The sequence below is a fragment of the Macaca mulatta genome, chromosome X (assembly GCF_049350105.2).
Source record: "Macaca mulatta isolate MMU2019108-1 chromosome X, T2T-MMU8v2.0, whole genome shotgun sequence".
Lineage (NCBI taxonomy): Eukaryota > Metazoa > Chordata > Mammalia > Primates > Cercopithecidae > Macaca > Macaca mulatta.
Genome location: NC_133426.1, coordinates 468,995 through 491,500, shown reverse-complemented (window position 1 = coordinate 491,500; position 22,506 = coordinate 468,995). Strand labels below are relative to the sequence as shown.

The 22,506-nt window shown below is 56.5% G+C and overlaps 1 protein-coding gene across 1 annotated transcript; it reads right to left on the bottom strand.

Annotated features, from left to right (window-relative positions):
* Positions 1–1,879: 1,879 nt before the first annotated feature.
* Positions 1,880–16,623, bottom strand: LOC114674875 (SHOX homeobox). Its single transcript, XM_028842081.2, has 5 exons — positions 16,225–16,623; positions 12,432–12,640; positions 6,611–6,668; positions 6,401–6,489; positions 1,880–3,102 (listed from the first exon to the last, which is right to left on the bottom strand). The coding sequence occupies exons 1-5, from the start codon at positions 16,505–16,507 to the stop codon at positions 2,857–2,859; spliced, it is 885 nt and encodes a 294-aa protein (XP_028697914.1). The 5' UTR covers positions 16,508–16,623; the 3' UTR covers positions 1,880–2,856.
* Positions 16,624–22,506: the final 5,883 nt, after the last annotated feature.

The following is a 22,506-nucleotide window of genomic DNA, read 5'->3' as shown; positions in this document are numbered from 1 at the left end:
GAAAAGTTCAGATTTTACAGGGACCTGACGTGTGTCTACATCCTCACGGGGAGTGAGTTTTTGTCCGGAGGAAATGATGACAGATGGTTATGTTTCGATTTTTCAAAATTACTCAGCTCTTTTTCGGGGGAAAAAAAAAAAAAACAAAAAAATATCTAGGGCCGTACACCTCTTCCCAAACCCCCTTTTCCTGAGGGTTACACACTCCGACGAACGAAAACCTGCTTCCCAAATATTCAAAATGCAATTCCTCTTTTAGATACAAATTTCATCTGAACGATAAAATCCTCTCTCTCGCTTTCTTTTAAATTTCCAGCTTTAAAAAAAAAAATGCGTAAAGGAGACAAACTTTCTAATGCCATTAACGTCTGGGAAAAAAAGAAGTTGCAACTGATTGAAAAATATTTAATTTGCATTCTTTTTTCTCCCTCCCCCTCTCTCTCTCTCTCTCTCATTTTACAGCAGTTCTAACATTTTGAAATAAAAAACGTTGAAGGGGCCTTTTGGTATGTGTGTAAGGAGTATCCGAAGATAGAAATGAAATGCGTCCAAATGTGTCTACATTTCGTGACGAGATAGAAAGTGTTATGTGGAAGAAAAAAAAAAAAAAAAAAGAAGTTTCGTTTTTGGTTTTTAGGTTTTTTTTTTAGCCCCACCTCAGGGAGAAGTATCTCAATCAGACGTTAGGAAAGAAAAAACGGCCAAGGTCGAATCCGGAAAGAGGCAAAAGGTGGTTTGGAAATAAGAGACTTGGCCACCGAACGTTAGTAAAGGTCGAGAGAAGATATCGTTTCTCTTTGGGCAGACCCGGGTGACGGAGGCAAATCAGGCAGATGAAAGTTCTGGGAGGTCAGCAAACCCCTTTGCTATGTTCCCAGGAAACCAGTCAGAACATTCTGGATGTTCTTGGTGGAGTCATTTCAAGCAACCGTCCAGTCCATGCCGGCGGTGAGGACAAGTTGCTATCTGCTGTTTATAAAACTATAGGGGGCACGGTGGGAGGCCGAGGCGGGTGGATCACCTGAGGTCAGGAGTTCGAGACCAGCCTGGCCAACATGGTGAAACCCCGTCTCTGCTAAAAATACAAAAAATTAGCCGGGCGTCGGTGGTGTGCACCTGTCATCCCAACTACTTGGAGGGCCCAGGCGGGCAGATCCCCTGAGGTCAGGAGTTCGAGACCGGCCTGGCCAACACGGTGAAACCCCATCTCTGCTAAAAACACAAAAAATTAGCCGGGCGTCGGTGGCGGGTGCACCTGTCATCCCAACTACTTGGGGGGGGGCTGAGGCAGGAGAATAGCCTGAGGTCAGGAGTTCGAGACCGGCCTGGCCAACACGGTGAAACCCCGTCTCTGCTAAAAACACAAAATAATCAGTCGGGCGTGGGTGGCCTATGGCCGTAGTCCCGGCTACCACTCGGGAGACTGAACCCTGGAGGTGGAGGTTGCAGTGAGCTGAGATGGAGCCAGTGCACTCCAGCCTGGGCTACGAAGCAAGTCTCTGTCTCCAAAACAAACAAACAAACAAACAAAAAAGAAAACAGAAGAAACAAAAGAAGAAACTGGCCAGATGCAGAAGATGGAGTAGAAGAGAAAGACAAAAACCTGGAACCGCCTACGTCTGCAAAAACCTTGAAAGTCTGTGGATCTCTCCCTAACTTTGACGCTTCCCAACCAGACACAACAGCTCAGGTACCAAACTGATACCCAGGCACTATATCCTCTGCTCCCTTTCGTCCCCTTTAGACACACAAACCCACCCTTGCACCGGGCCCAGGGCGATGTCCACACTCATGATTTGTGCAACGGGACCCCTCGGTGGCCAGGGCGGCCAGCGCTGCGAGAAGAGGCAACGCCTTACGGTTCTTATTCTTATTATTATTTTTTAATCTATTATCTTTATATAGTATTGCACGTCATTCCATGTTATTAAAGTTAATGCTGCTTTAGGATTCCAACCGCGCGTCCGTCTCTCGGGCGAGTCATGACGCGTCTGAATTCTGTAAAACAGCAGAAAAGCAAATCCCAAACAAAAACAAACAAACAAACAAACAAAAAACAAAACGCAGTCAAGTGAGGGAAGCAAATACTGGAAAAAGGTGTCAAGTGGCCCGTTCGAGGGCACCAGGCCTCCCCACTCTTCCCAGTGAGGTGGGACCAGACGTGGTCACCAGCATCAGCATCGTGGTCCTCGGAACGTGGGAGTCACAACGTGGGAGGTTCGAATCTCCCTCCCCTCCCCTTCCAAGTCCCCCCGGTTCACGTCCTCAGCCACACCAGCCACAAAACTGTTCCCTTATTGCTGCCTCTGGGATGCTGGGGGGCGGGGGGGGGGGCCGTGGGAGGACAGCCCGGCCCCCTCCGCCTCCTGGGATTCCAAAGTCCACATTCAAATCCACACAGCTCTTGGGACGAAGGAAGGAGCATATGGAGGTAAAGAAAACCGTTGGCAACGAAGAGACGCGGCCTTTTCATCGGAGACCAGCCCCGGGATCTTTGCAGGTTCACAGACTCTAGGATCTTCCACACGTTTTGGGTCGTTCACCGCATGCATAGGGTAGAGCAGAGGAAGACGCAGCCAGGCAGGGTTGACCCTTCTCCAGGGTCTCCCAGGACGCACGGGCAGCCTTGGAGAGGCCCGAGCAGGGCGCACGGCCGCTCACGCGCTCCGCCTTCTGCACCGTCTCCGTGAGGGTCGCGCGTGGACGGTCCCGGGAGCCTCCTCCCCGCCCGGGCCTCTTGCAGGAGCTCCCGGGGCGCACGGAGCAGCTCCAGGCGGAGTTGAGTGCAGGACGCGCGGTGCAGGCGGGGCGCGCGGAGCCCGGGAGTCCGGGTGCGCTGGGGGCTGCGCGGCGGGGTCAGAGCCCCAAGGCCTCCGCGTGCTTCCGCGCCTTGAGCCGCAGGTCGGCGATGCTGGAGTTTTTGCTGTTGCTCTTGGCGGCGGCGGCGACCACGGCGGCGGCCGAGGCGGACTCGGCCAGCGACGCGATGGGCAGCCCGAAGGGCGGCGGGGGGAACATCAGGTAGGGCGCGTGCGCCGCCAGGTGCGGGTGCAGGTGCGGGTGCGCGTGGGCCACGCCTTCCAGCTGCAGCTGAGCTTGGACCTGCAGGAGCGGACCCGGTGGCGTGAGCGCTCAAGCTGGGCTCTGGGGGGCCTCCCCCGTCCCAACCACCCCCCCCGAAATCCACAACGTGCCTCTTCTCCCCTAGGGAGCGTCGCCCCTTCTCCAGCCCTGGAAACCATCCCACACCCGACTGTGCTCCTTCCCCCTGGCCCAAGGCTGTGCCGCGTCACCAGGTCCCCAAGGCTCTCCCGGGACACCAGGTCCCCAAGCCTCTCCAAGGCCCTCGGGTCCCCAAGGCTCTCCCGGGACACCAGGTCCCCAAGGCTCTCTCGGGTCACCAGGTCCCCAAGCCTCTCCAAGGCCCTCGGGTCCCCAAGGCTCTCCCGGGACACCAGGTCCCCAAGGCTCTCTCGGGTCACCAGGTCCCCAAGCCTCTCCCGGGACGCCAGGCCCCCAAGCCTCTCCCGGGTCACCAGGTCCCCAAGGCTCTCCCGGGACACCAGGTCTCCAAGCCTCTCCCGGGTCACCAGGTCCCCAAGCCTCTCCCAAGACACCAGGCCCCCAAGCCTCTCCCGGGTCACCAGGTCCCCAAGCCTCTCCCCAGGGCACCAGGTCCCCAAGGCTCTCCCGGGTCACCAGGTCCCCAAGGCTCTCCAGGGTCACGAGGTCCCCAAGGCTCTCCCCAGGACACCAGGTCCCCAAGCCTCTCCCAAGACACTAGGTCTCCAACCTCTCCCCAGGGCACCAGGTCCCCAAGGCTCTCCCGGGTCACCAGGTCCCCAAGCCTTTCCAAGGTCACCAGGTCCCAAAGCCTCTCCCGGGACACCAGGTCCCCAAGCTTCTCCTGGGACGCCAGGTCCCTAAGGCTCTCCCGGGACACCAGGTCTCCAAGCCTCTCCAAGGCCACCAGGTCCCCAAGCCTCTTCCAAGACACCAGGTCCCCAAGGCTCTCCCGGGTCGCCAGGTCCCCAAGCCTCTCCCAGGACGTCAGGTCCCCAAGCCTCTCCCGAGGCACCAGGTCCCCAAGGCTCTCCAGGGTCACGAGGTCCCCAAGGCTCTCCCGGGACACGAGGTCTCCAAGCCTTTCCGAGGCCACCGGGTCCCCAAGCCTCTCCCAGGACGTCAGGTCCCCAAGGCTCTCCTGGGACACCAGGTCCCCAAGCCTCTCCAAGGCCACCAGGTCCCCAAGCCTCTCCCGGGACACCAGGTCCCCAAGGCTCTGCCGCGTCACCAGGTCCCCAAGCCTCTCCCAAGACACCAGGTCCCCAAGGCTCTCCCGGGTCACCAGGTCCCCAAGCCTTTCCAAGGTCACCAGGTCCCCAAGCCTCTCCGGGGACACCAGGTCCCCAAGCTTCTCCCGGGACGCCAGGTCCCCAAGGCTCTCCCGGGACACCAGGTCCCCAAGCCTCTCCCAGGACGTCAGGTCCCCAAGGCTCTCCCAAGACACCAGGTCCCCAAGGCTCTCCCGGGTCACCAGGTCCCCAAGCCTTTCCAAGGTCACCAGGTCCCAAGCCTCTCCCGGGACACCAGGTCCCCAAGCCTCTCCAAGGTCACCAGGTCCCCAAGGCTCTCCCGGGTCACCAGGTCCCCAAGCCTTTCCAAGGTCACCAGGTCCCAAGCCTCTCCCGGGACACCAGGTCCCCAAGCCTCTCCAAGGTCACCAGGTCCCCAAGGCTCTCCCGGGTCACCAGGTCCCCAAGCCTTTCCAAGGTCACCAGGTCCCCAAGCCTCTCCCGGGACACCAGGTCCCCAAGCTTCTCCCGGGACGCCAGGTCCCCAAGGCTCTCCCAGGTCACCAGATCCCCAAGGCTCTCCCGGGACACCAGGTCCCCAAGGCTCCGGTGCGCAAAGCCAGGCAGGCCTGAGGCCTCCAACGGCCTAATTTCACTGGGTCCTGGCGTCGGCAAGAGACAGTAGAAGAAGTGGGCCCCTTCCCCCACCTCGAGGCCAAGTCCCAGGAGAGGAGAACCGCGGAGGGATGCGGACCGGTCTCCTTCGGGCCTGCGCCATGGAGAGCTGGATAGCTCGTGGCGACCAGCGCTCGGGGTCCATTTCTGAGTCGTTAACTTATGATTTAGGCTTTTAGACCTTCCACTCCCCACCGCCACCCCCCCCAAGCCTTTGCACCCTCAGCCAGCAGAGGCTGCGGCCAGACGGGTGGTACCTGCAGCCCTTCGCCAAACACGCGCCCAAATACAAACCCCAGCTGTCCCCTTGGGATCAAACGGTCAAGAACAGAGGCCACGCGTCCGCCCTGCCAGAGCCCCCCAACTCCGTTCCCGCATGGTTCCGATCCCCAGATTAGGGACCGAAGGGGCGCGCAGAGGCGCTGGGCTGCGTTCGGGCAGGGCGCACGTGGGCGCTGCGCTCTCTCGTCCTGGGACCGTGCACCCCTCCTTCCACACAGTTTCCCGCTTCCCCCCATGCCACCCCCACACTAAACCAGAGCAGGGGGCCCCCTTGGGACGCTTGGGTTCCGCGACCGACCCCCCTCGCCCCGGACACTCCCTGAAAGCCGCAAATCCACGCTGGGAACCCAAACTGCTGCTCACTCCAAAGTCAGCCGGGAGCTGAGTAGGATATGCAGAGCCCGGGCCAGGGGCCAGGGTCCAGGCAGACGCCCCAGACCCTCGGACACTCGGGGGTGGTGGTGAAAAGGGAGTGGATGCGTATCCCATTCTCTGGTATCCAGGCGCAGGCATCCCACCGTTCTTAACCAGACAGCAAGCCAGGTGGGGGGGGGCGGCCTGACTGAGTGGGACTTGTCACCCCTCTGGTTTTTGTTAAGATTTCCCTTTGGGCTTGTGTGTGTTCACTTTCCCAAAAGGTCTCTGAGTTTTAACAGCCTGATTTTTTTTGTTGTTTTGAGTTGGAGCCCTGGGGTCTCACTCTGTCCCCCAGGCTGGAGTGGAGCCGCGCCATCTCCGCTCACTGCAACCTCCGCCTCCCGGGTTCAAGTGATTCTCGTGCCTCAGCCTCCGAAGTACGTGGGATGACAGGTGCACACCACGACGCCCGGCTACGTTTTGTGTTTTCAGTAGAGACGCGGTTTCACCGTGTGGGCCAAGGCTGGTCTCGAACTCCTGACCTCAGGTGATCCACCCGCCTCGGCCTCCCAAAGTGCTGGGATGACAGGCCTGAGCCACCGCGCCGGGCCCAGCCTGATTTAATACGTGTCAAGGTGCCTGTAAATACCTCCTTGGAAAAGCCACTGATTTTTTTTTTTTCTGGGGGTCAACTGAGAAGTCTGCAGGGGCAGGGAGGGGCGAGCAAGTAGGGGAAAGGGGAGGGGGTGGCGGGTCCCTGGGGATCTTCAGAGGAAGAAAAACCAAGCTACCTGTTGAAAAGGCATCCTTAAGGCTCCCATGTTCACGTAGGGTGCCACCCGGCAGGCGTCCAGGTGGTTGGCTGTGCCTAAGATGACGCCTGTGGCGAAAGGGAGGAGGCGTCAGTGTGGTGGTCCTGGGTGCAGCCAGCACCTCGTTACCCCCCATCCATCCTCAAGCAGGCGCCCCCAGCTCCAGGTCCCCTCAGTCCCAACACCCACCTTTATGCATCTGATTCTCCTGTTTGCGGCACTTTGCTCTCCGGTTCTGGAACCAAACCTTGTGGGGGAAGCAGAAAGACATGTGGGACCGTCCGCGCCCAGCCCAGCCTCGCCAGGGACGCCCTTCCTGTGAGGATGAACCAAGCGCTTTGCACCTCTGGGAGTCCAGAAGCGACCGATGGGGGTCCCCAGTCCCTCACCGCCCCTCTGTCTCCAACCCTGCATAACTGGCTACCTAGAACTGGAAACTGGGTTTTGCTTTTTTTTTGTATTTTGATTTTTCTTTTTTGTTTTTGAGACAGAGTCTCGCTCTCTCACCCAGGCTGGAGTGCAGTGGCGCGATCTCGGCTCACTGCAACCTCCACCTCCCGGGTTCAACCAATTCTCCAGCCTCAGCCTCCCAGATAGATGGGACTACAGGCATCCACCACCGCGCCAGGCTAATTTTTGTATTTTTAGTAGAGACGGGGTTTTACCATGTTGGCCAGGCTGGTCTCGAACTCCTGACCTCAAGCGATCCACCCACTTCGGCCTCCCAAAGTGCTGGGATGAGAGGCGTGAGCCTGAATCCTGGCCTAGAACTGGAAATTGGGTTTTGTTTTTTGTTTTGTTTTTGAGACAGACTCTTGCTGTCTCATCCAGGCTGGAGGGCAGTGGCGTGATCTCGGCTCACTGCAACCTCCACCTCCCCGGTTCAAGCAATTCTCCAGTCTCGGCCTCCCAAATAGCTGGGACTACAGGCATCCGCCACCACGCCAGGCTAATTTTTGTATATTTAGTAGAGACGGGGTTTTACCACGTTGGCCAGGCTGGTCTCGAACTCCTAACCTCAGGTGATTCACCCACCTCAGCCTCCCAAAGTGCTGGGATTACAGGTGTGAGCCTGAATCCCGGCCTAGAACCGGAAATTCGGTTTTGTTTTTGAGATAGACTCTTGCTCTCTCATCCAGGCTGGAGTGCAGCGGTGTAATCTCGCCTCACTGCAACCTCCTCCTCCCAGGTTCAAGCAATTCTCCAGCCTCAGCCTCCCAAATAGCTGGGATTACAGGCACCCACCACCACGCCAGGCTAATTTTTGTATTTTTAGTAGAGAGGGGTTTTACCATGTTAGCCAGGATGGTCTCGAACTCCTGACCTCAGGCGATCCACCCGCCTCAGCCTCCCAAAGTGCTGGGATGACAGGCGTGAGCCACCCGCACCCGGCCTAGAACTGGAAAATGTTAAGCTCTCCCTGCCCTGCCTAAGTGAGACCCGTCCATTATCACTGATGAACTGAAGTTGAACAAGTGAGTTCTGAGACAGTGGAAGTGGACTCTGGAACTTTCCAGCATTCTGTACACCCTGTAGGAGAACACGAGTTGCCACCTGCAGACTTTAGCCACCAAGGTAGAGGGGCCACCAGATGGCCAAAGGGCTCCAAATCCAGCCCCTTCTCCAATCTAACTCTGGACACACCAAGCCCAGAAAATATCTTGCCCTCCTCGGCCTCCTTGGGAGCCCTGGGGAGCTGAAGGGGTCCCACTCATATGGCCAAGGGTTACGAACATCCCAGAGAGGAACCCCAAGGATAGCAGGCTTTGCCATATAGGGGCGTTCTGTCACTTTGAGGACTTCTGAGTCTTGGGGGAAGCTATGAAGACGTTGAGTGCAACAGAGCCGGGGACCCTCCGGAGGCTGGAGAAATTCTCACAGGTCTCATGTTAATATTTGGGGGCGAATTCCGTCCCCTGTCACCTCCTACAAGCCCCCACCGCTCTCCCAGTATTGACAGTCCCCTCCTCCACAGACAGACCAGCTGGGGAATACAAGGAGTTTAGCCTAGGCCTGGTAATCTGGACGCCTCCCCATCCCCTCCCCCACGGCCACCTTCCTGACAGTCTGAGTCGCTTCATTCCTCCTAACAGGCTTTCTGTGGCAGCTCCACCTGCACCCTGACGGACACGGCAGTCACTGCCCAAGACAAATAATTCACACAGACACTGTTGTGAGCAAAACACGTGCTGGGTCCACAGGGCCCCGGGGGGAGCCGGTGCACCTGCACCCGGGAGTCTACACAACGGCCACATGCATTTGGTCTGGAACCCAAGACAGAGCCTCCCGCCCACCTTCCAATGTGGGCCCTCCCGGGGGCTGCAGCGCTCCTAGAAAACTTTATCCTGTGTCCCAGCAAAGTCACATCCTGCCTCATCGCCTCCCCCAAAAAAAGGTCCCGGCCTGCGGCTGAGACTGAAATTCACAAACAATCGCTCTCTCCCCCTTTCCAAAGCCTGTGTCCAGAGTCACTTCAGACCCCCACCTCCAAGTGACTGCCAGTGTGTCCGTCGATGCTCCCAGTACTCTCCACCTGCCTCGTACACGGTCCGGGAAGCCAGCCGGACCCCCTAAAGCCTCTGGCAGGGCGTTTAAAAAACAAACAAACAAAAAACAGAATCCTACTGAAACAAACAAACAAAAACAGAATCCTACTGAAACAAAAACAAAAACAAAAACAAAATCCTACTGAAACAAACAAACAAAAACAAAATCCTATTGAAACAAACAAAAACAAAAACAGAATCCTACTGAAACAAAGAAACAAACAAAAACAAAATCCTACTGAAACAAACAAACAAAAACAAAATCCTACTGAAACAAACACAAACAAACAAACAAAAACAGAATCCTAGTGAAACAAACAAACAAACAAAAACAAAATCCTACTGAAACCTGGAAAGCCTCGTTCAACACGGGGAGGGGGGGAAAAAAAAAGATGATGAAGAATAAAAGTGATGAATTAGCTGCCGCGTTAAGTGCTAATAAATCAGTCTTGGAGTGATTCACGATCAATTCCAATTAGGCCTGAATATGGTAAGTGAAGTGTGTGACACTGGTTTAGACAGTTATTTCTTCATTAAGGGACCGCTCGCTGATTTTTCCTTCACCCACGCCCGCAACGCGATGTCCTTTTGATTTCCATTACAGACAGTGAATAATGACATTTAATTTAGCTCTGCGCCATAAACCCACAGATATTTGTTGTAATTAAATTACCACCCGCCCCTCGCCGTGGTCTCATAAGTTTCCATTAGAACCCTGACAGCTGGGTGATGTGACTTTGCAGGGGCGACGCTAAAAATAAAAGGTTAATCGGGAACAGCTTCCATCGGATGCTCAATTTATTTACAGCAAATTTCCACCCTAAATGGAAACTCTATCCGCTCACAGCACGGGACGGGCTGTCCTGAAAGAGATTATCCAACAATTCACGAAGAGACGGGATTAAAATCTAGTTCATTTTCTCTCCCTCCCCCGTCCCCGTCCCCTCCACCATCACGACTTCCACGGGACGTCCGTGTTTGAACTAATTGATTTTTATGGCGACTCCAAGGCCTGCCCGCCTTTACCCTACGATGATTTTTCCCTGCGGCGAGAGAGACAGAAAATGATGTCTTTTATCCTATTCCCATGTTTGTTTTTTATTATTATTTACCGTCGTTAAATTTTCATGTGACCCCTGAGTCCATATAACCCCCGGCTTCTCCCCCATCTGTCTTTATTTTAGGGCCTTCTCGGGGTCTGTACACACACCCCACCCACCAATTCTCTGCAACTGAACTGAGGTGCGAGTCGGTAATAGACTACGGAAAGAAATAGTGTGGAATTCAATTACAAGTAATTTATTTTTATAGAAACAGTACATCAAGGGCCGGGGATACACTGACGGATCCCAGGCACAACACACACCAGGAGATGACATAAACTTGATGTGTCCCCTTTAGCAAAACTTTAATCTTTTCATTAATTTACACCGGGCCGTCCAATACATCTTCTGAGAGAGGGGTGGACAGCGAGGAAACCCCTGTATTGATACAGCTTCCTTCCCTCACTGAGGCCGCAGACGCCCTGAGAAGGGACACGGTCCTTCCAAATCACCAAAGCATCTCCCTGTCTTGGGCAGTATCTTTTTTTTTGGCGGTGGGGGGACTACGGTTCTCAGTCAAGAGGCCTGGGGAGTGTTTATTGAATCCTCAGGATCCCAGGGAGGCCTTTTAAAGGCAGCCACATGGGAAGACGGAGGAGAATTAGGAGCCAAACTATATTTTTTCAATGAAAGAGCTTGTACAACGCACCGTGCGTCAAACACACGTGTATCTTCGTCCGCTCAAGTTTTGTGTCTGAGTGGGGTGGCTGGATAACCAATGCCGCGGGAAGCGAAGGGAATCAGGGACCAAAACATAAATATATATATATATATTTATATATATGTTATACATGTATTTATATATTTATATATATTTTATATATAAATATATATATTATATATAATATATTTATATATTTCATATATTATATATAAATATATATTTATATATAAATATATATATTATATATAAATATATATTATATATAATATATGTTATATATAATATATATTATATATAATATATATTTATATATAATATATATATTATATATAAATATATATATGTCTGTGTGTGTGTATACGTATATATTTAAATTAAAGATCTTGTAAAACGCTCTGCATCAAATGCATTTGTACCTTCGTCTCCTAAGCAAAAATCCAGGGAAAGCGATGTTTGAAATGTGTTGATCTCATAACCAATCCTACGGGACTGGGCTTTGAACGGCTGGTGTCTTTGCTTTTGAACGCCTTTGGCTTTGTAATCGGTCTCTCCCTGGTCGGCAATGTTAATTTCATTTATTTTTGAACGGGTTCCCCAGGGTCCGGAGATCCTGACTCTCTCTCTCTCTCTCTCTCTCTCTCTCTCTCTCTCTCTCTCTCTCTCTCTCTCGGCCCTTCTGTCCTGCCCAGAACCAGGAGAAAGCACTAGAGGACTTGACCTTCCAGGGGAAGCTGCCCTGTCAGGCAGGGGCTGGAAAAAAAGCCATTTGGAGACTCTCCCACCAGCACCCAGAAAATTAAATTCATACCTTTAACTGAATGTTTACAATGCCCAGGAAACCGCTGCCCGCGAGTCCCTCTGCGCACACCCAAGAGGCCCCCCACCCCGCCCTTGGTGCCTGGTCTGATGGGACACCGTGAATTAGCGCGCTCCTTGGGGAGCCCCCGTGCCCCGCTAATGGTCTGCGCTCATCCAGATGCCCAACGTGCTCCTGCGCTCCCCAGAGCCGGAGGGAGGAGGGGAGGGTGTGTAACACAGGACAAGGCTGGCGAGGGGAGGACGGAGACAGAAACAGCGGGGCTAAAAGAGGAGGAAGGAGAGGACCCTATTTCTGACCGCCTAGGAACAGAGCGCACCCCTCTCCGTTCATCCTACGCAAAAGCCTTTTCAATGCAACCACACGGGAAGACGCGAAGGAATCAGGGGCCAACAGATACATTTTTTTAAATGAAAGATCTTGTAAAACGCTCTGCCTGAAACGTATCTGTAGCTTCCTCTCCTAAAGTAAAACCGAGGGAAAGTTTTGTTTGCATGTGTTGGTTCCCAGAACCGACCCCACGGGAACCGAAGGGAATCAGGGGGCCGATATACGCGTTCGCTGGGTTTGTTTGCACCAAGGACAATCAAATCTATATCATCTATACTATATATATTTATATAGCATATATATTTATCTGTTATTTGTCTAACACATACATGTGTGTATATTTGTTTGCCTTTGGTGCAAACGAATCCAATGAACCCATCCTCCAGGCCTCAGGCGTCTCCAAAAGCCCAGGAACCCCAACCCGCCCCACACCCCAACCTCCCCGCGCTCCGGGAACAGGACGGCGGCCCGGGCGGGCGCAGGTGGCTGTACGCGGGCCCCGTGCGCTCCCGAGGACCAGGCCATGGCTCCGGGCCCCCGGGGTTCCTACCTGCACGCGCGCCTCGGAAAGCCCCAGACGCTGGCTGAGCTCCTCGCGCATGAAGGCGTCGGGGTAATGGGTCTCGTCGAAGAGTCGCTCCAGCTCGTTGAGCTGCTCCAGCGTGAAGTTGGTGCGGCTGCGCCTCTGTTTCAGCTTCGTCTGCCCGTCCTCGTCCTCCGACTTCACGTCCTCGCGCTTCTCTTTGCATTCGTAAATCCCTGCGTGGCGGGCGGAGGGCACAGGGCTGAGGCCGGGAGCGCCTCGCCAAAGGCTCCCCGGGTCCCCTCCGCCCGCGCCCGCCTCCCCCAGCACGGCCCGCGGGGTCCTCCGCGCAGGCAGCGTGGCGCGCAGTGCGGGGCGGTTTTGCGCAACGTGGCGAACCCTTTCGTTCCTCTTTTGGTGGAAAGGGGGGGCCTCGAAAACCAATGCGCATTTACGCAAAATCTGCGTGGGGTCCCCAAGGCAAAAGCCGAGGAGAGAAGACTCGCTTCTTTCCCAACAACCTGGGCTTTGCAGGAACGTCATTTTGTTGGCCTCATCTCCGAATCGTTTCCTCAATTATCCACTTCGCCGCTGTTGACATAACCTAACCTTTTTTTTTTTTGGAAAGTGGGGTGTCAAATCCTATTTTTAAGGGAAAGAATTTGAGGAAGAACTGCAAACGGCGGGGTCCCCGCGCGGGGCGCCCGAGAAGGACACGGGGAGGGCCCGGGGGGAGTGGCAGATTCTAGACCCACGGAGAGACGCTATGGCCACCGCTGTAGCGCAGCGGGGCTGGGGGTCCCTCTGGGATTTGCCGGAGCTGGGAGCCCCTACCCGGAGCCTATTTCTGACCAGCACAGCAGAACCGTATCCGAGTACCCGAATGCAACACCGCGTCTGGGGGTGAACCGTGTGCACCGAAATCTTTCCTTCCCAGTTACTTACACGCGCGCGGTTGGGCACCCACCCCACGAGGGTGCCAAAAATGGCACTTTCTCGTCTCCAATAATGGTGACCTGTCTGTATTTGCAGGGGGTGGGGGGGGGGAGTCAGAAGGGCTGAAAAGTCAACCCTCAAGCGTTTCCAGGCGAAAAGACTTTCCTTCCCAATTTTTTAGACATTCCGCCCCTGACCAAGCTCCGGGGTTTAAATAAAACGTGGCTCCCTCGCTCCCCTGCAACCCAGGGCTGGTGGAAGTGGCATCTCCAACGGCCCTCTGTTCCTATCTCGGGCCTGCTGGGCACAGATTAAAAGCACCCCACGCCCTAATTCCATGTCCCCTGGTGCCAAGGGTAAGGGGCTGACATTTGGAAGTTCAGCCTGGACACAGTTTCCAACAAGCCACTGCGCCCAAGAACCTTGCAAAGCTGACAAATCCAACGTGTCTACAAGGGAACAGGGTAAATGCAAGTACCCTGTTCTGTCTTCCTTCCTTCCACCACCCACGCCAGGGCCCCCCCACCACCCCTCCCACCACCACCCCGAGCTGGATTCAGTCCTAGACACTTATCCCAACACGGAATTCACATTTTCCTTCACCTCCTGAAAGGCACGTGCCTGTAAGAACAATCCGTTCCTTCCCCCAAGTGAATCGTTTCCTGGAGACGGCCCCGGCTCTCCCTGCTTCCTTTCTCTCAGTCTGAAAACGCCAGGAATGGAGCCCAGCTGACAAATTGGCCTTCAAAGTCCTCAAGCGTGGGCAGGCTTTGCAAAAGCCACGGGATCCCAGGCTCAGCGGGGACGCGCTGTTCCCAAAAACTCTAGGTTCCCACGGGGACCATCTCCCCTGCCCTCCGACCTCCCCTTAACGTGGATCTGATGAAGAAATACCAAGACGGGTTGCAGTCCTGCCCCGGCGGTCTTTCCGCACCCAGCCAAGGGCAAAGGGTAGCGGGGGACTCTCTGTGTCTCCTCTCCTGGGGCCCTGGGTCCTTGGCCTGGTCTTTATTTTCCTCTCCCTTTGGAAAGACCTGGAGGATACTTTGCTCTCCCCGGTGCACGGTCAGGGGGAGAAGAGAGAGGAGGCGAGAAGAGGAAATCAGTGTCTGGGAAGGACAGGCAAAAAGCAACGCCACAGAACCGGCCTGCTGCGCACTGCACAGCCTCTTAAATTAAATGCAGGCCCTCCAGTCGCTCCCAGCCTTGGGTCCAGCAAGGCCAACTCTCTGTATATGAATTAAAGCGCTGGGTGCCCCCCGTAGCAGTGTGCAGGGACGACCCCTTAAGATAAGACAGGCCGAGCTCCTGCCTCGTAGACGGTGGGAAACCGGGAACTGCTTTGTAAACCGTAGCCAGCTTTGTGCTTTGACAAATCAGGACCTCGGGAAGCAGGATCTGGTCAATCCTACGAGGACAAGGCTGTTTCCCCTAGAACGGTGCCACTCGACACCCAAGATATAGGGTCCGGGAGAGCAAGTAGCCCCCCAGAGTCTCAGGAAGAAGTACCTTTGGGGGATGCACCCTCGCACCTTAACTCTGGGTATCAGCCAAAGCCCAGACTCGATTTTCTGCCTGTTTGTACCGGAAACGGCATAGACACTCCTACAGCCGTCTCCAGCTGCGCCTCTGACACAGCTACAGCCCATTTTATTCTTAAGACGTACGGCGCCCAGTCTTTGCACAGCGATCCACAGGTCCAGACCCTCTGCCTGAGCCTCTTACTCCTTGATTTGCAACACGGGGCGATGCGCCCCTGAGGCTTCAGGAAGAACGGCCAGAGGGGAGCCCCGGGGCCCGGTCTGCGCCCCCCGCACAACCGGCTGCGCTCTGACAGCCTTGAGTGAGGACGTGCCGCGAAAACCACCAGCTTCCCCGGGCCCCTCGCGCCCCATCCAGATCCCCGGCCACCTGCGGGCGCCGGAGTGGATTGGATGGATCCAAACAGTTTTCACCAAAGACAAGTCTCGAGGTTCAAAGGAAAAATATATATATATATATGTAGAAAGTGTTCCTTAAAGGACACAGAAGCGAGCTGACCCGGGGCCTTCCCGTCTCCTACCGCGCAGCCTCGAGTCTTCCCGCGATCTGGGGGAGCCGGGCAGGCGCTGAGCGCTGGGAAGGCGCGTGGAGACAGCTCCTCTCTGCGTCTGGGGGACTGTAAATACAAGCCAGGCAGGCAGAGACACAAATCCACATCCTAAGCAATCAGGGCCCCAGGCCGGGCGCGGGGGCTCACGCCTGACATCCCAGCACTTTGGGAGGCCGAGGCGGGTGGATCATCTGAGATCAGGAGTTCGAGACCAGCCTGGCCAACGTGGTGAAACCCCGTCTCTGCTAAAAACACAAAAATGAGCCGGGCGTGGTGGCGGGCACCTGTCATCCCAGCTACTCAGGAGGCTGAGGCAGGAGAATCGTTTGAACCCGGGAGGCGGAGGTTGCAGTGAGCCGAGATCGCGCCACTGCACTCCAACCTGGCGACAGAGCGAGACTCTGTCTCAAAAAAAAAAAAAAAAGGAAAAAATGAAAAAGAAATCTCAGGCCCTCCGGCCCAGCCTGATCCACCCCAGCCCGGGACCCTCCCGTGTCGGAGTCCACCCCCGCGGCCCCCGCTCCGACCCTCCCTGGGTCCCCCCCTCCCCGACACCTCCCACCCACCACCCCTGGCGGGTCTCCCGGAGCCTTCCCCGCGTCTCCGGCCGGGTCCTCTCCTCCCTTCCTTTCTTTCTTAGGCAAAGCCTGGCTGGCCCGGGCCTTACCCTGGCGATCCGAGCGCCGCCAATGTGCAGAGCGAGGGGCGCGCGCGGGGGGCCGACTCCGTGGCGAGGAGGCGCCGAACCCCAGGAGGGGCCCCCCGGAGCCGCCGGCGCGCAGACGAGCTTACCTTCTGCTACTCTCGCGGGGCCGAATTCTTTCAGTTTCTCCTTGTCATTGTCTACGTGGTCCTTGAACAAATGCACCGGGCAGTGGCCGCCGCCCTCCGCGAGGTCCTGGAGGCTGGAATCCGACGTCCCCAGGTCCCGGGAGCGCGCCAGTCCGCTCTCCAAAACTTCCCGGTACGTAATGGAATCCTTCTTGCCTCCGCCGCCGCCGCCGCCTCCTCCGCCGTTACCGTCCTTGCTTTTCTGGTCAAAAGACTTGGATACAAACGCCGTGAGTTCTTCCATGGCTGGGGGCCGGGGGCTGGCGACGAGCCGGGGCGGGTGGGTGCGCGCGCGTCTCCCCGCGCGCGGAGAGGACGGCCCGGTGCGCGCGGGTGGATCTCACCACCGCGGTTATTTACGCCTTTCCATTGGAAATCTCACTATTTATACGCGTCGACCTCGCCCAGCCCCCCCCCCCCCGCCCCGTGCGCTGCCTGTCTGGTGCAATTACGGGTCTCCGGGCTCCGCGGAGGACGCACAAGCAGAGACGCTGTGTCTCCCCCACCCCACCCCACCCCACCCCCCCTCAACGCCCGCAATTGGCTTTTCTTCTCATTTCATCACTGTTTGGCGTCCGGACACCTTGGTGCGAAGAGGCAAAGATCCCATTTTGGGAAGGGAGACCGCGCGCGCGCGCAGGAGGGGGGCGCAGAGGCGCCCGAGTCCCCCCCACCCCCCCCACACACACAGGTTACCCCGCGTGCTTTCCGTGGCTGGAAGAAAAGCAAACTCCAGCTTTTTCCTCCACAGAGAGAGACACACACAGACGTGGAGGAGAGCCGAGCCCCGGAGCCTGGATCGTTCCAGGAAGCGCCCGGGGCGCACCGGGGCGGAGATGGCGAGACGCGGAGGGGACCCGGGCGAGCCGGGGACGCGCGATCTTGGGACAGGATGAGCTCCAAGTTGGTGGCGGCGCGCGCTTGGATGGAGGGATGGTGAGATGGCACGCAGCTGGGGGATCCCCTAAAGGGAGAAGAACACGGGCCGGGTGTCTCCAAACCTGGACGCGGGCGCCTGGGAGGCGGCGGCGGAGGCCGAGGATTCCCCGGGGGCCCCCTCCCGGGTCTCCAGCGCCCGCAGAAAGAAGCCCAGGTCCCCGGGAGATCCGGTTCGTAAAACATCGATTCTTTCCGCGCGCGCCAGACCCCGGAGACCCCGGAGCGAGGCCTCCACCCTTTAGCGCCGCGCTGTCACCCTGGGGTCTGGGGTATTTACTGGGGTTGGGGGGGGAAAAATACTTGTGATTGTGGTTTTCATTGCGGGATGTGCTCCTGCTGTGGCTACTGAATGCGCTTTAGGGGAAGCCGGTGTTGGCCGTCGCGATCTGAAATTCGTTTTCCAAGTCCTGGAAACCAAACGCGCCACGGTTCCTGCCCAGGACCTTCTACAAATAAAGTGGAGGTTTTTTTCCCTTTCCCTCTTTCCTTTTCTCTTTCTTTCCTTCCTTCCTTCTTTCCTTTCCTTTCCTTTTCTTTCCCTTCCTTTCTTTCCTTCCTTCATTTCTTTTTCTTTCTTTCTCTTTCTTTCTCTTTCTTTTCTTTCTTTCTCTTTCTTTTTTTTCTTTCTTTCTTTCTTTCTCTTTCTTTCTTTCTTTCCTTCTTTCTTTCTTCTCTTTCTTTCTTTTCTTTCTCTTTCTGTAACATGCCCTCACTCTCCTTCTCCCATCGCGTTTGGAGTTGGGGAGTCTCCTGAGGAAGGTGTGATTTTGGGGACAGGTTCCGTTAACCGTTTTTTGAGGGAGATTCCGGGGACCGCCCAGCCTCGAAGGCGCCCAGGGTTGGCGCTCGGGAGCCGGGCCCTGGGCTCGTTCCGTGGAAAGAAAGTAAGTCTTTTTCCCGGACACCGGGGAGCAGGGAAGGGGCCCCCAGCAGCCCAGGTCAGGTTCACGTTGGGGGTTCACGGGCTGAGGGGAAGGGGGAGGCGCTGAGGAGCCAGAGAAACCGCCGTCCTGTTCCCTGCCTGCCTCCTTCCCTCGCTCGGCTTCTTCCTTCTCTTCCTTCTCTTCCTTCTCTTCCTTCTCTTCCTTCTCTCCCTCCTCCTCCCCTCCTTCCTTCCCTCCATCCCTCCCCTCCTCCCTCCTTCCTTCCTTCCTTCTCCCCCTCCTTCCTTCCTTCCCTCCTTCCCTCCCTCCTTCCTTCTTTCTCTCCCTCCCCCCTCCTCCCTTCTCCCCCCTCCTTCCTTCCCCCCTTCCCTCCCTCCTTCCTTCCCCCCTTCCCTCCCTCCTTCCTTCCCTCCTTCCCTCCCTCCTTCCTTCCTCCCCTTCCCTCCCTCCTTCCTTCCCTCCTTCCCTCCCTCCTTCCTTCTTTCTCTCCCTCCCCCCTCCTCCCTTCTCTCCTTCTCCTTCCTTCCTTCTTTCCTCCCCCTTCCTTCCCTCCTTCCTTTTTCTCTCCCTCCCTCTCTTCCTCCGTTTCTTCCTCACACCTCCCTCCCTAACCCTGTGTCCTTTCCTTCTTCCTTCCCTCCCTCCCTCCCAGGGACCCCTGGCCCCCAGGCCCGCTGTCTGCCCCTGTCTCTCTCCTTCCCACGTCCTCTCTCCTTCCTCTTTACCCCTTTCCCTCCTCCCTCCCTCTCTCTCTTTTCCTCCTTCCTTTCCCTCTTCCCCTGCATATTTCTCCCCGTCCATCTCCCTCTTTCCTTCTTCCTCTCTGTCTCCCCCTCCCTGAGTTACTCAGTCTCTGCCTCCTTCTCCCTCTCCCTCTTCCTCCTGCCCTCTCTGCCTCCACCTACCTCCCCTTCCGTCTGCCTCCCCCCTTTTCCGCCTGTCCCCTCCTTCCCCCTTCTCCTCCCGGGTCACTCTGCCCCCCACGCACTCACCGCCTGGTCCCCATCATTCGGGAGCTGCCACCTCCCCAGACTTCAAAACCCAAGGCAGAGAAGCTCCTGGAAGCTCAACAAACAGGGCTTTGTCACCGCGCCCTCCCATCAAAGCGGGGCCTGGAGATATCACAGAGAATTACAAATAGTTCCATGTATTATGCAAAAAAGGCGCCTCGCCGGTAGAGCCGTCGGGGGGAGAGGCCGGGAGGGTGAGCAGGGGCGCGGGCACCAGGACGCCGGTTCGTGCCCGGGAGGAGCCCCTTTCCCCGTTGTCCTTCCTCCCATGACCCCAGGGCTCGTCTTCCTCCCCAGCAGGCCCTGGGGACCCAGGATGACACTTGAGCCCTGTGCTTGTGGGAGACGGCAGAGCAGTGGGGGGACAGCAGTGATGGTGGGGGGGGGGGCGTGTGTGTAAGACTGAGACAGACAGATTTGGAGAAGGGTCTCTGGGTTAGAACAACTCTCTGGGGGGTCCTCCGCGGCCCGGTCACTGTTCTGACGGCCTCCCCGTCCCCGTCTCTTCCTCGGCTGGGAGACCGGGTCCCCAGGGACCGTGCGGTGAACCCGTCACAGCTGCTCTCTGTGTCGCTCACACACCCTCCCTCGTCCCGGCCCAGCTGTCTCCTCCCAGTCCCAGCACCAGGCCTTCCTGGGGGTCCCGTGGGGCCCAGGCCGTCCCAGACCCGCGGTTCCTTGGCAGGGGAGGACGGTAAGAACCGCAGCACCCAGCCCGGCTGCCTTTGGCTGCCACCTGCACCCCTTGCCCCGTAGGAAGCTCCGCGGTACCAGGGTCTCCAGCCTCCAGGAACGAGAATGGGGACGGCAGAGGCAGGAGCTGGGGTCGTTCAAGGCCCCTCAGCCTCAGGGAAATGACTCAAAGGCCCTTGTTCAACCGAAGCCTGAACTGTAATGGCCACGTGGCCGGCGAACGGCTCTGAAATCCAGCACGTTGAAGTCACGAGACACGTCCCTGCCTCACGTGTGTGTAAAACTCCTTCAACTCCAAGGGCTGACCTCGAACCTCTTACCTGAAGCCCTTTCCCTTCTCTCGCCCAGAGCTTCGGTTCTCTCCCTGTGCTTCCCTTTAGAGGCAGAGGCACGAGACACCTACTATGTGCGTGAATGATCGTGTGTTTGAGAAAATCTATAGGCAGGAACTTTTTCCACCACACACGTTTCTCGTGGCGGATTCGAGATGCCGTCGAAGAGGCCGCAGCAGCTCAGGTCTGCAGACGGGGCGGACGTGATGAAACACGGCGTTGATATTTCACAGAGCAGGCGGCTGTAGGCAGAAGGGAGGGTCTGCGCCTCCCTTGGCCTGAGCTGTGCACAAGGGGGTGCTTGTTTGAGATTTTACTGATGCTTCCCTGAGACAGGGAGAGAGAGAGACAGACAGAGATAGACAGACAGACAGAGACACACAGACACAGAGAGAGAGAGACCAGCACACCAGGCAGAGGAGAACAAACTTTTCACATCTCACCAGATCTTGCTCGAACGCGGCTGCCTCCCTGTAGGAAACGCACGTCGTCAAGTGTCCCCGAAAGAATCGGGTTTCAGAAAAGTTAGTGGAGAGACAAGAGCAATGACTGCGGATAAAAGTGCAAAGGGGAAAAGCGAGAAATGGCAGACGGAGGAGGAGGGAAAGGAGTAGGAGGAGGAGGAGAAGGAGGAGGAGGAGGACGAGGAAGGAGAAGAAGGAGGAGGAGGGAGGATGAAGGGGGAGGAGGAGGGGGAAGGAAGAGGAAAGAAAGAAAAGGAAGGAAGGAAGGAAGGAAAGAAAGAAAGAAAAAGAAAGAAAGAAAGAGAAAGAAAAGGAAACAGAAAGAAAGAGAAAGAACGAGAAAGAAACTAAGAAGGAGAAAAACGAACAAGGAAGGAAGGAAAGAAGAAAGGAAGGAAGAAAGGAAGGAAGGAAAGGGAGGGAAGGAAGGAAAGAGAAAGAAAGAGAAAGAAGAAAGAAAGAAAGACAAAAAAGGAAAAAGAAAACTAAGAAAGAGGAAAAGAGAAAGGAAGGAAGGAAAGAAGGAGGAAGGAAGGAAAGAGGGAGAGAGAAAGAAAGAAGGAAAGAAGGAAGAAAAGGAAGAAAAGGAAGGAAGGAGAAAGAAAGAAAGAGAGAAAGAAAGAAGGGAGGGAGGGAGGAAGAAAGGGGAAGGGGGAAGGAAGGAAGAAAGGAAAGAAAGAGAAAGAAACTAAGAAGGAGAAGAAGAGAGAGGAAGGAAGGAAAAAAGGAAAGAAGGAGAGAGAGGGAAAGAAGGAAGAAGAAAGAAAGAAAAGAAAGAAGAAAGAAAGACAAAAAAGGAAAAAGCAAACTAAGAAAGAGGAAAAGAGAGAGGAAGGAAGGAGAGAAGGAAGGACGGAAAGAAGGGAAGAAGGAAAAAGTTTCTGCAAGAGAAAAGGAAAGTTCCAAACCCGACCTCACCAAGCCCTGAGCGCGCCCCGGAGGTGGCCTCGCGTCCGGGCGTCCCCAGCGCGGTCACCGCCTCCCGCAAACCCTGCTCGGACGGACGGGGGCTGCTGAGTCCTGGGCGTCCGATCCTCCTGTCCCCTCCTCTCCACCCTCCCAGTTCTGTTGGCGGTAGAAACAGACTCGGAAACGAAATCAAACAAAACCAACCAACAAACAAACAAACAATGTGGGAAGGTCCCCCTTGTTCTCAGGACGAGGGAACGGTCCGGGACAAAAGGAGGCGGCCGCAGGGGGATTTCAACACCCCTGTTGGCTCCTGGGCACCCCCCACACCCCCTGCAGGGACCCGCCCTGGTTGCATGGACCCAAGTTTCCAGGGTGCTTGGTCCCTGGAGCGCGCGCGCGCTGGGGTCCCGCAGTTGCAAAGCAGCAGCGAATCTCCGGATCCGGGACAGCGCTCTCCGCGGTCCGCCCGCCGGGACTGGGGGCCCCACAGCAGAGGAGCGAGGACCCCAGGAGCTGCTCCTCGCCTTTGCACCCCTCCTGCAGCCCATACCGAGCTGCAGCCTCCTATCCCGGCCCTTCTCTGAATATTTCCCCCCAACTCCCCACCAAACGGGCCCGGAGCTCCGGGCAGCCGGGAGCGCAGCAGGCCTGAGGCTGCAGACCCCGGGAGTTCCCCGACCTGAACTTGGTCCCAGCTCGATCTGCTTTTTATTTGGCCCTGGAGACGCAGGCGGGGCTGGGAAGGTCAGACTCGCAGCTCGGGAACAGCAGGAGGCGGCCAGACGCGGCCTCTCCGCGGTGCGTCTTGCTGTGGCTGTGGCTGTGGCAGCAGTGGGTGGTGGCGCAATGGCTCCCCTTCTCTTTCCTCTCTCTCCAGAGTGCAGGAAAGAAACGAGAGAGGAGGCCCAGGCGCTGTGGCATCTGTTCTAGGACCTGCGAGGCTGACGCGTTTCCACTCGGGCGTCCACGCGTCTCTGAGTCGCATCCCCCAAGAAATGCAACGCAGGTT

Excerpts from the sequence above, each read along its gene's own strand:
- LOC114674875 (XM_028842081.2), bottom strand. The coding sequence starts at position 16,507 with ATGGAAGAACTCACGGCGTTTGTATCCAAGTCTTTTGACCAGAAAAGC. Across the intron at positions 6,669-12,431 it reads TTTCCGAGGCGCGCGTGCAG|GTTTGGTTCCAGAACCGGAG; the intron begins GTAGGAACCCCG and ends TTCCCCCACAAG. Across the intron at positions 3,103-6,400 it reads TAAGGATGCCTTTTCAACAG|GTCCAAGCTCAGCTGCAGCT; the intron begins GTAGCTTGGTTT and ends CCGCTCCTGCAG.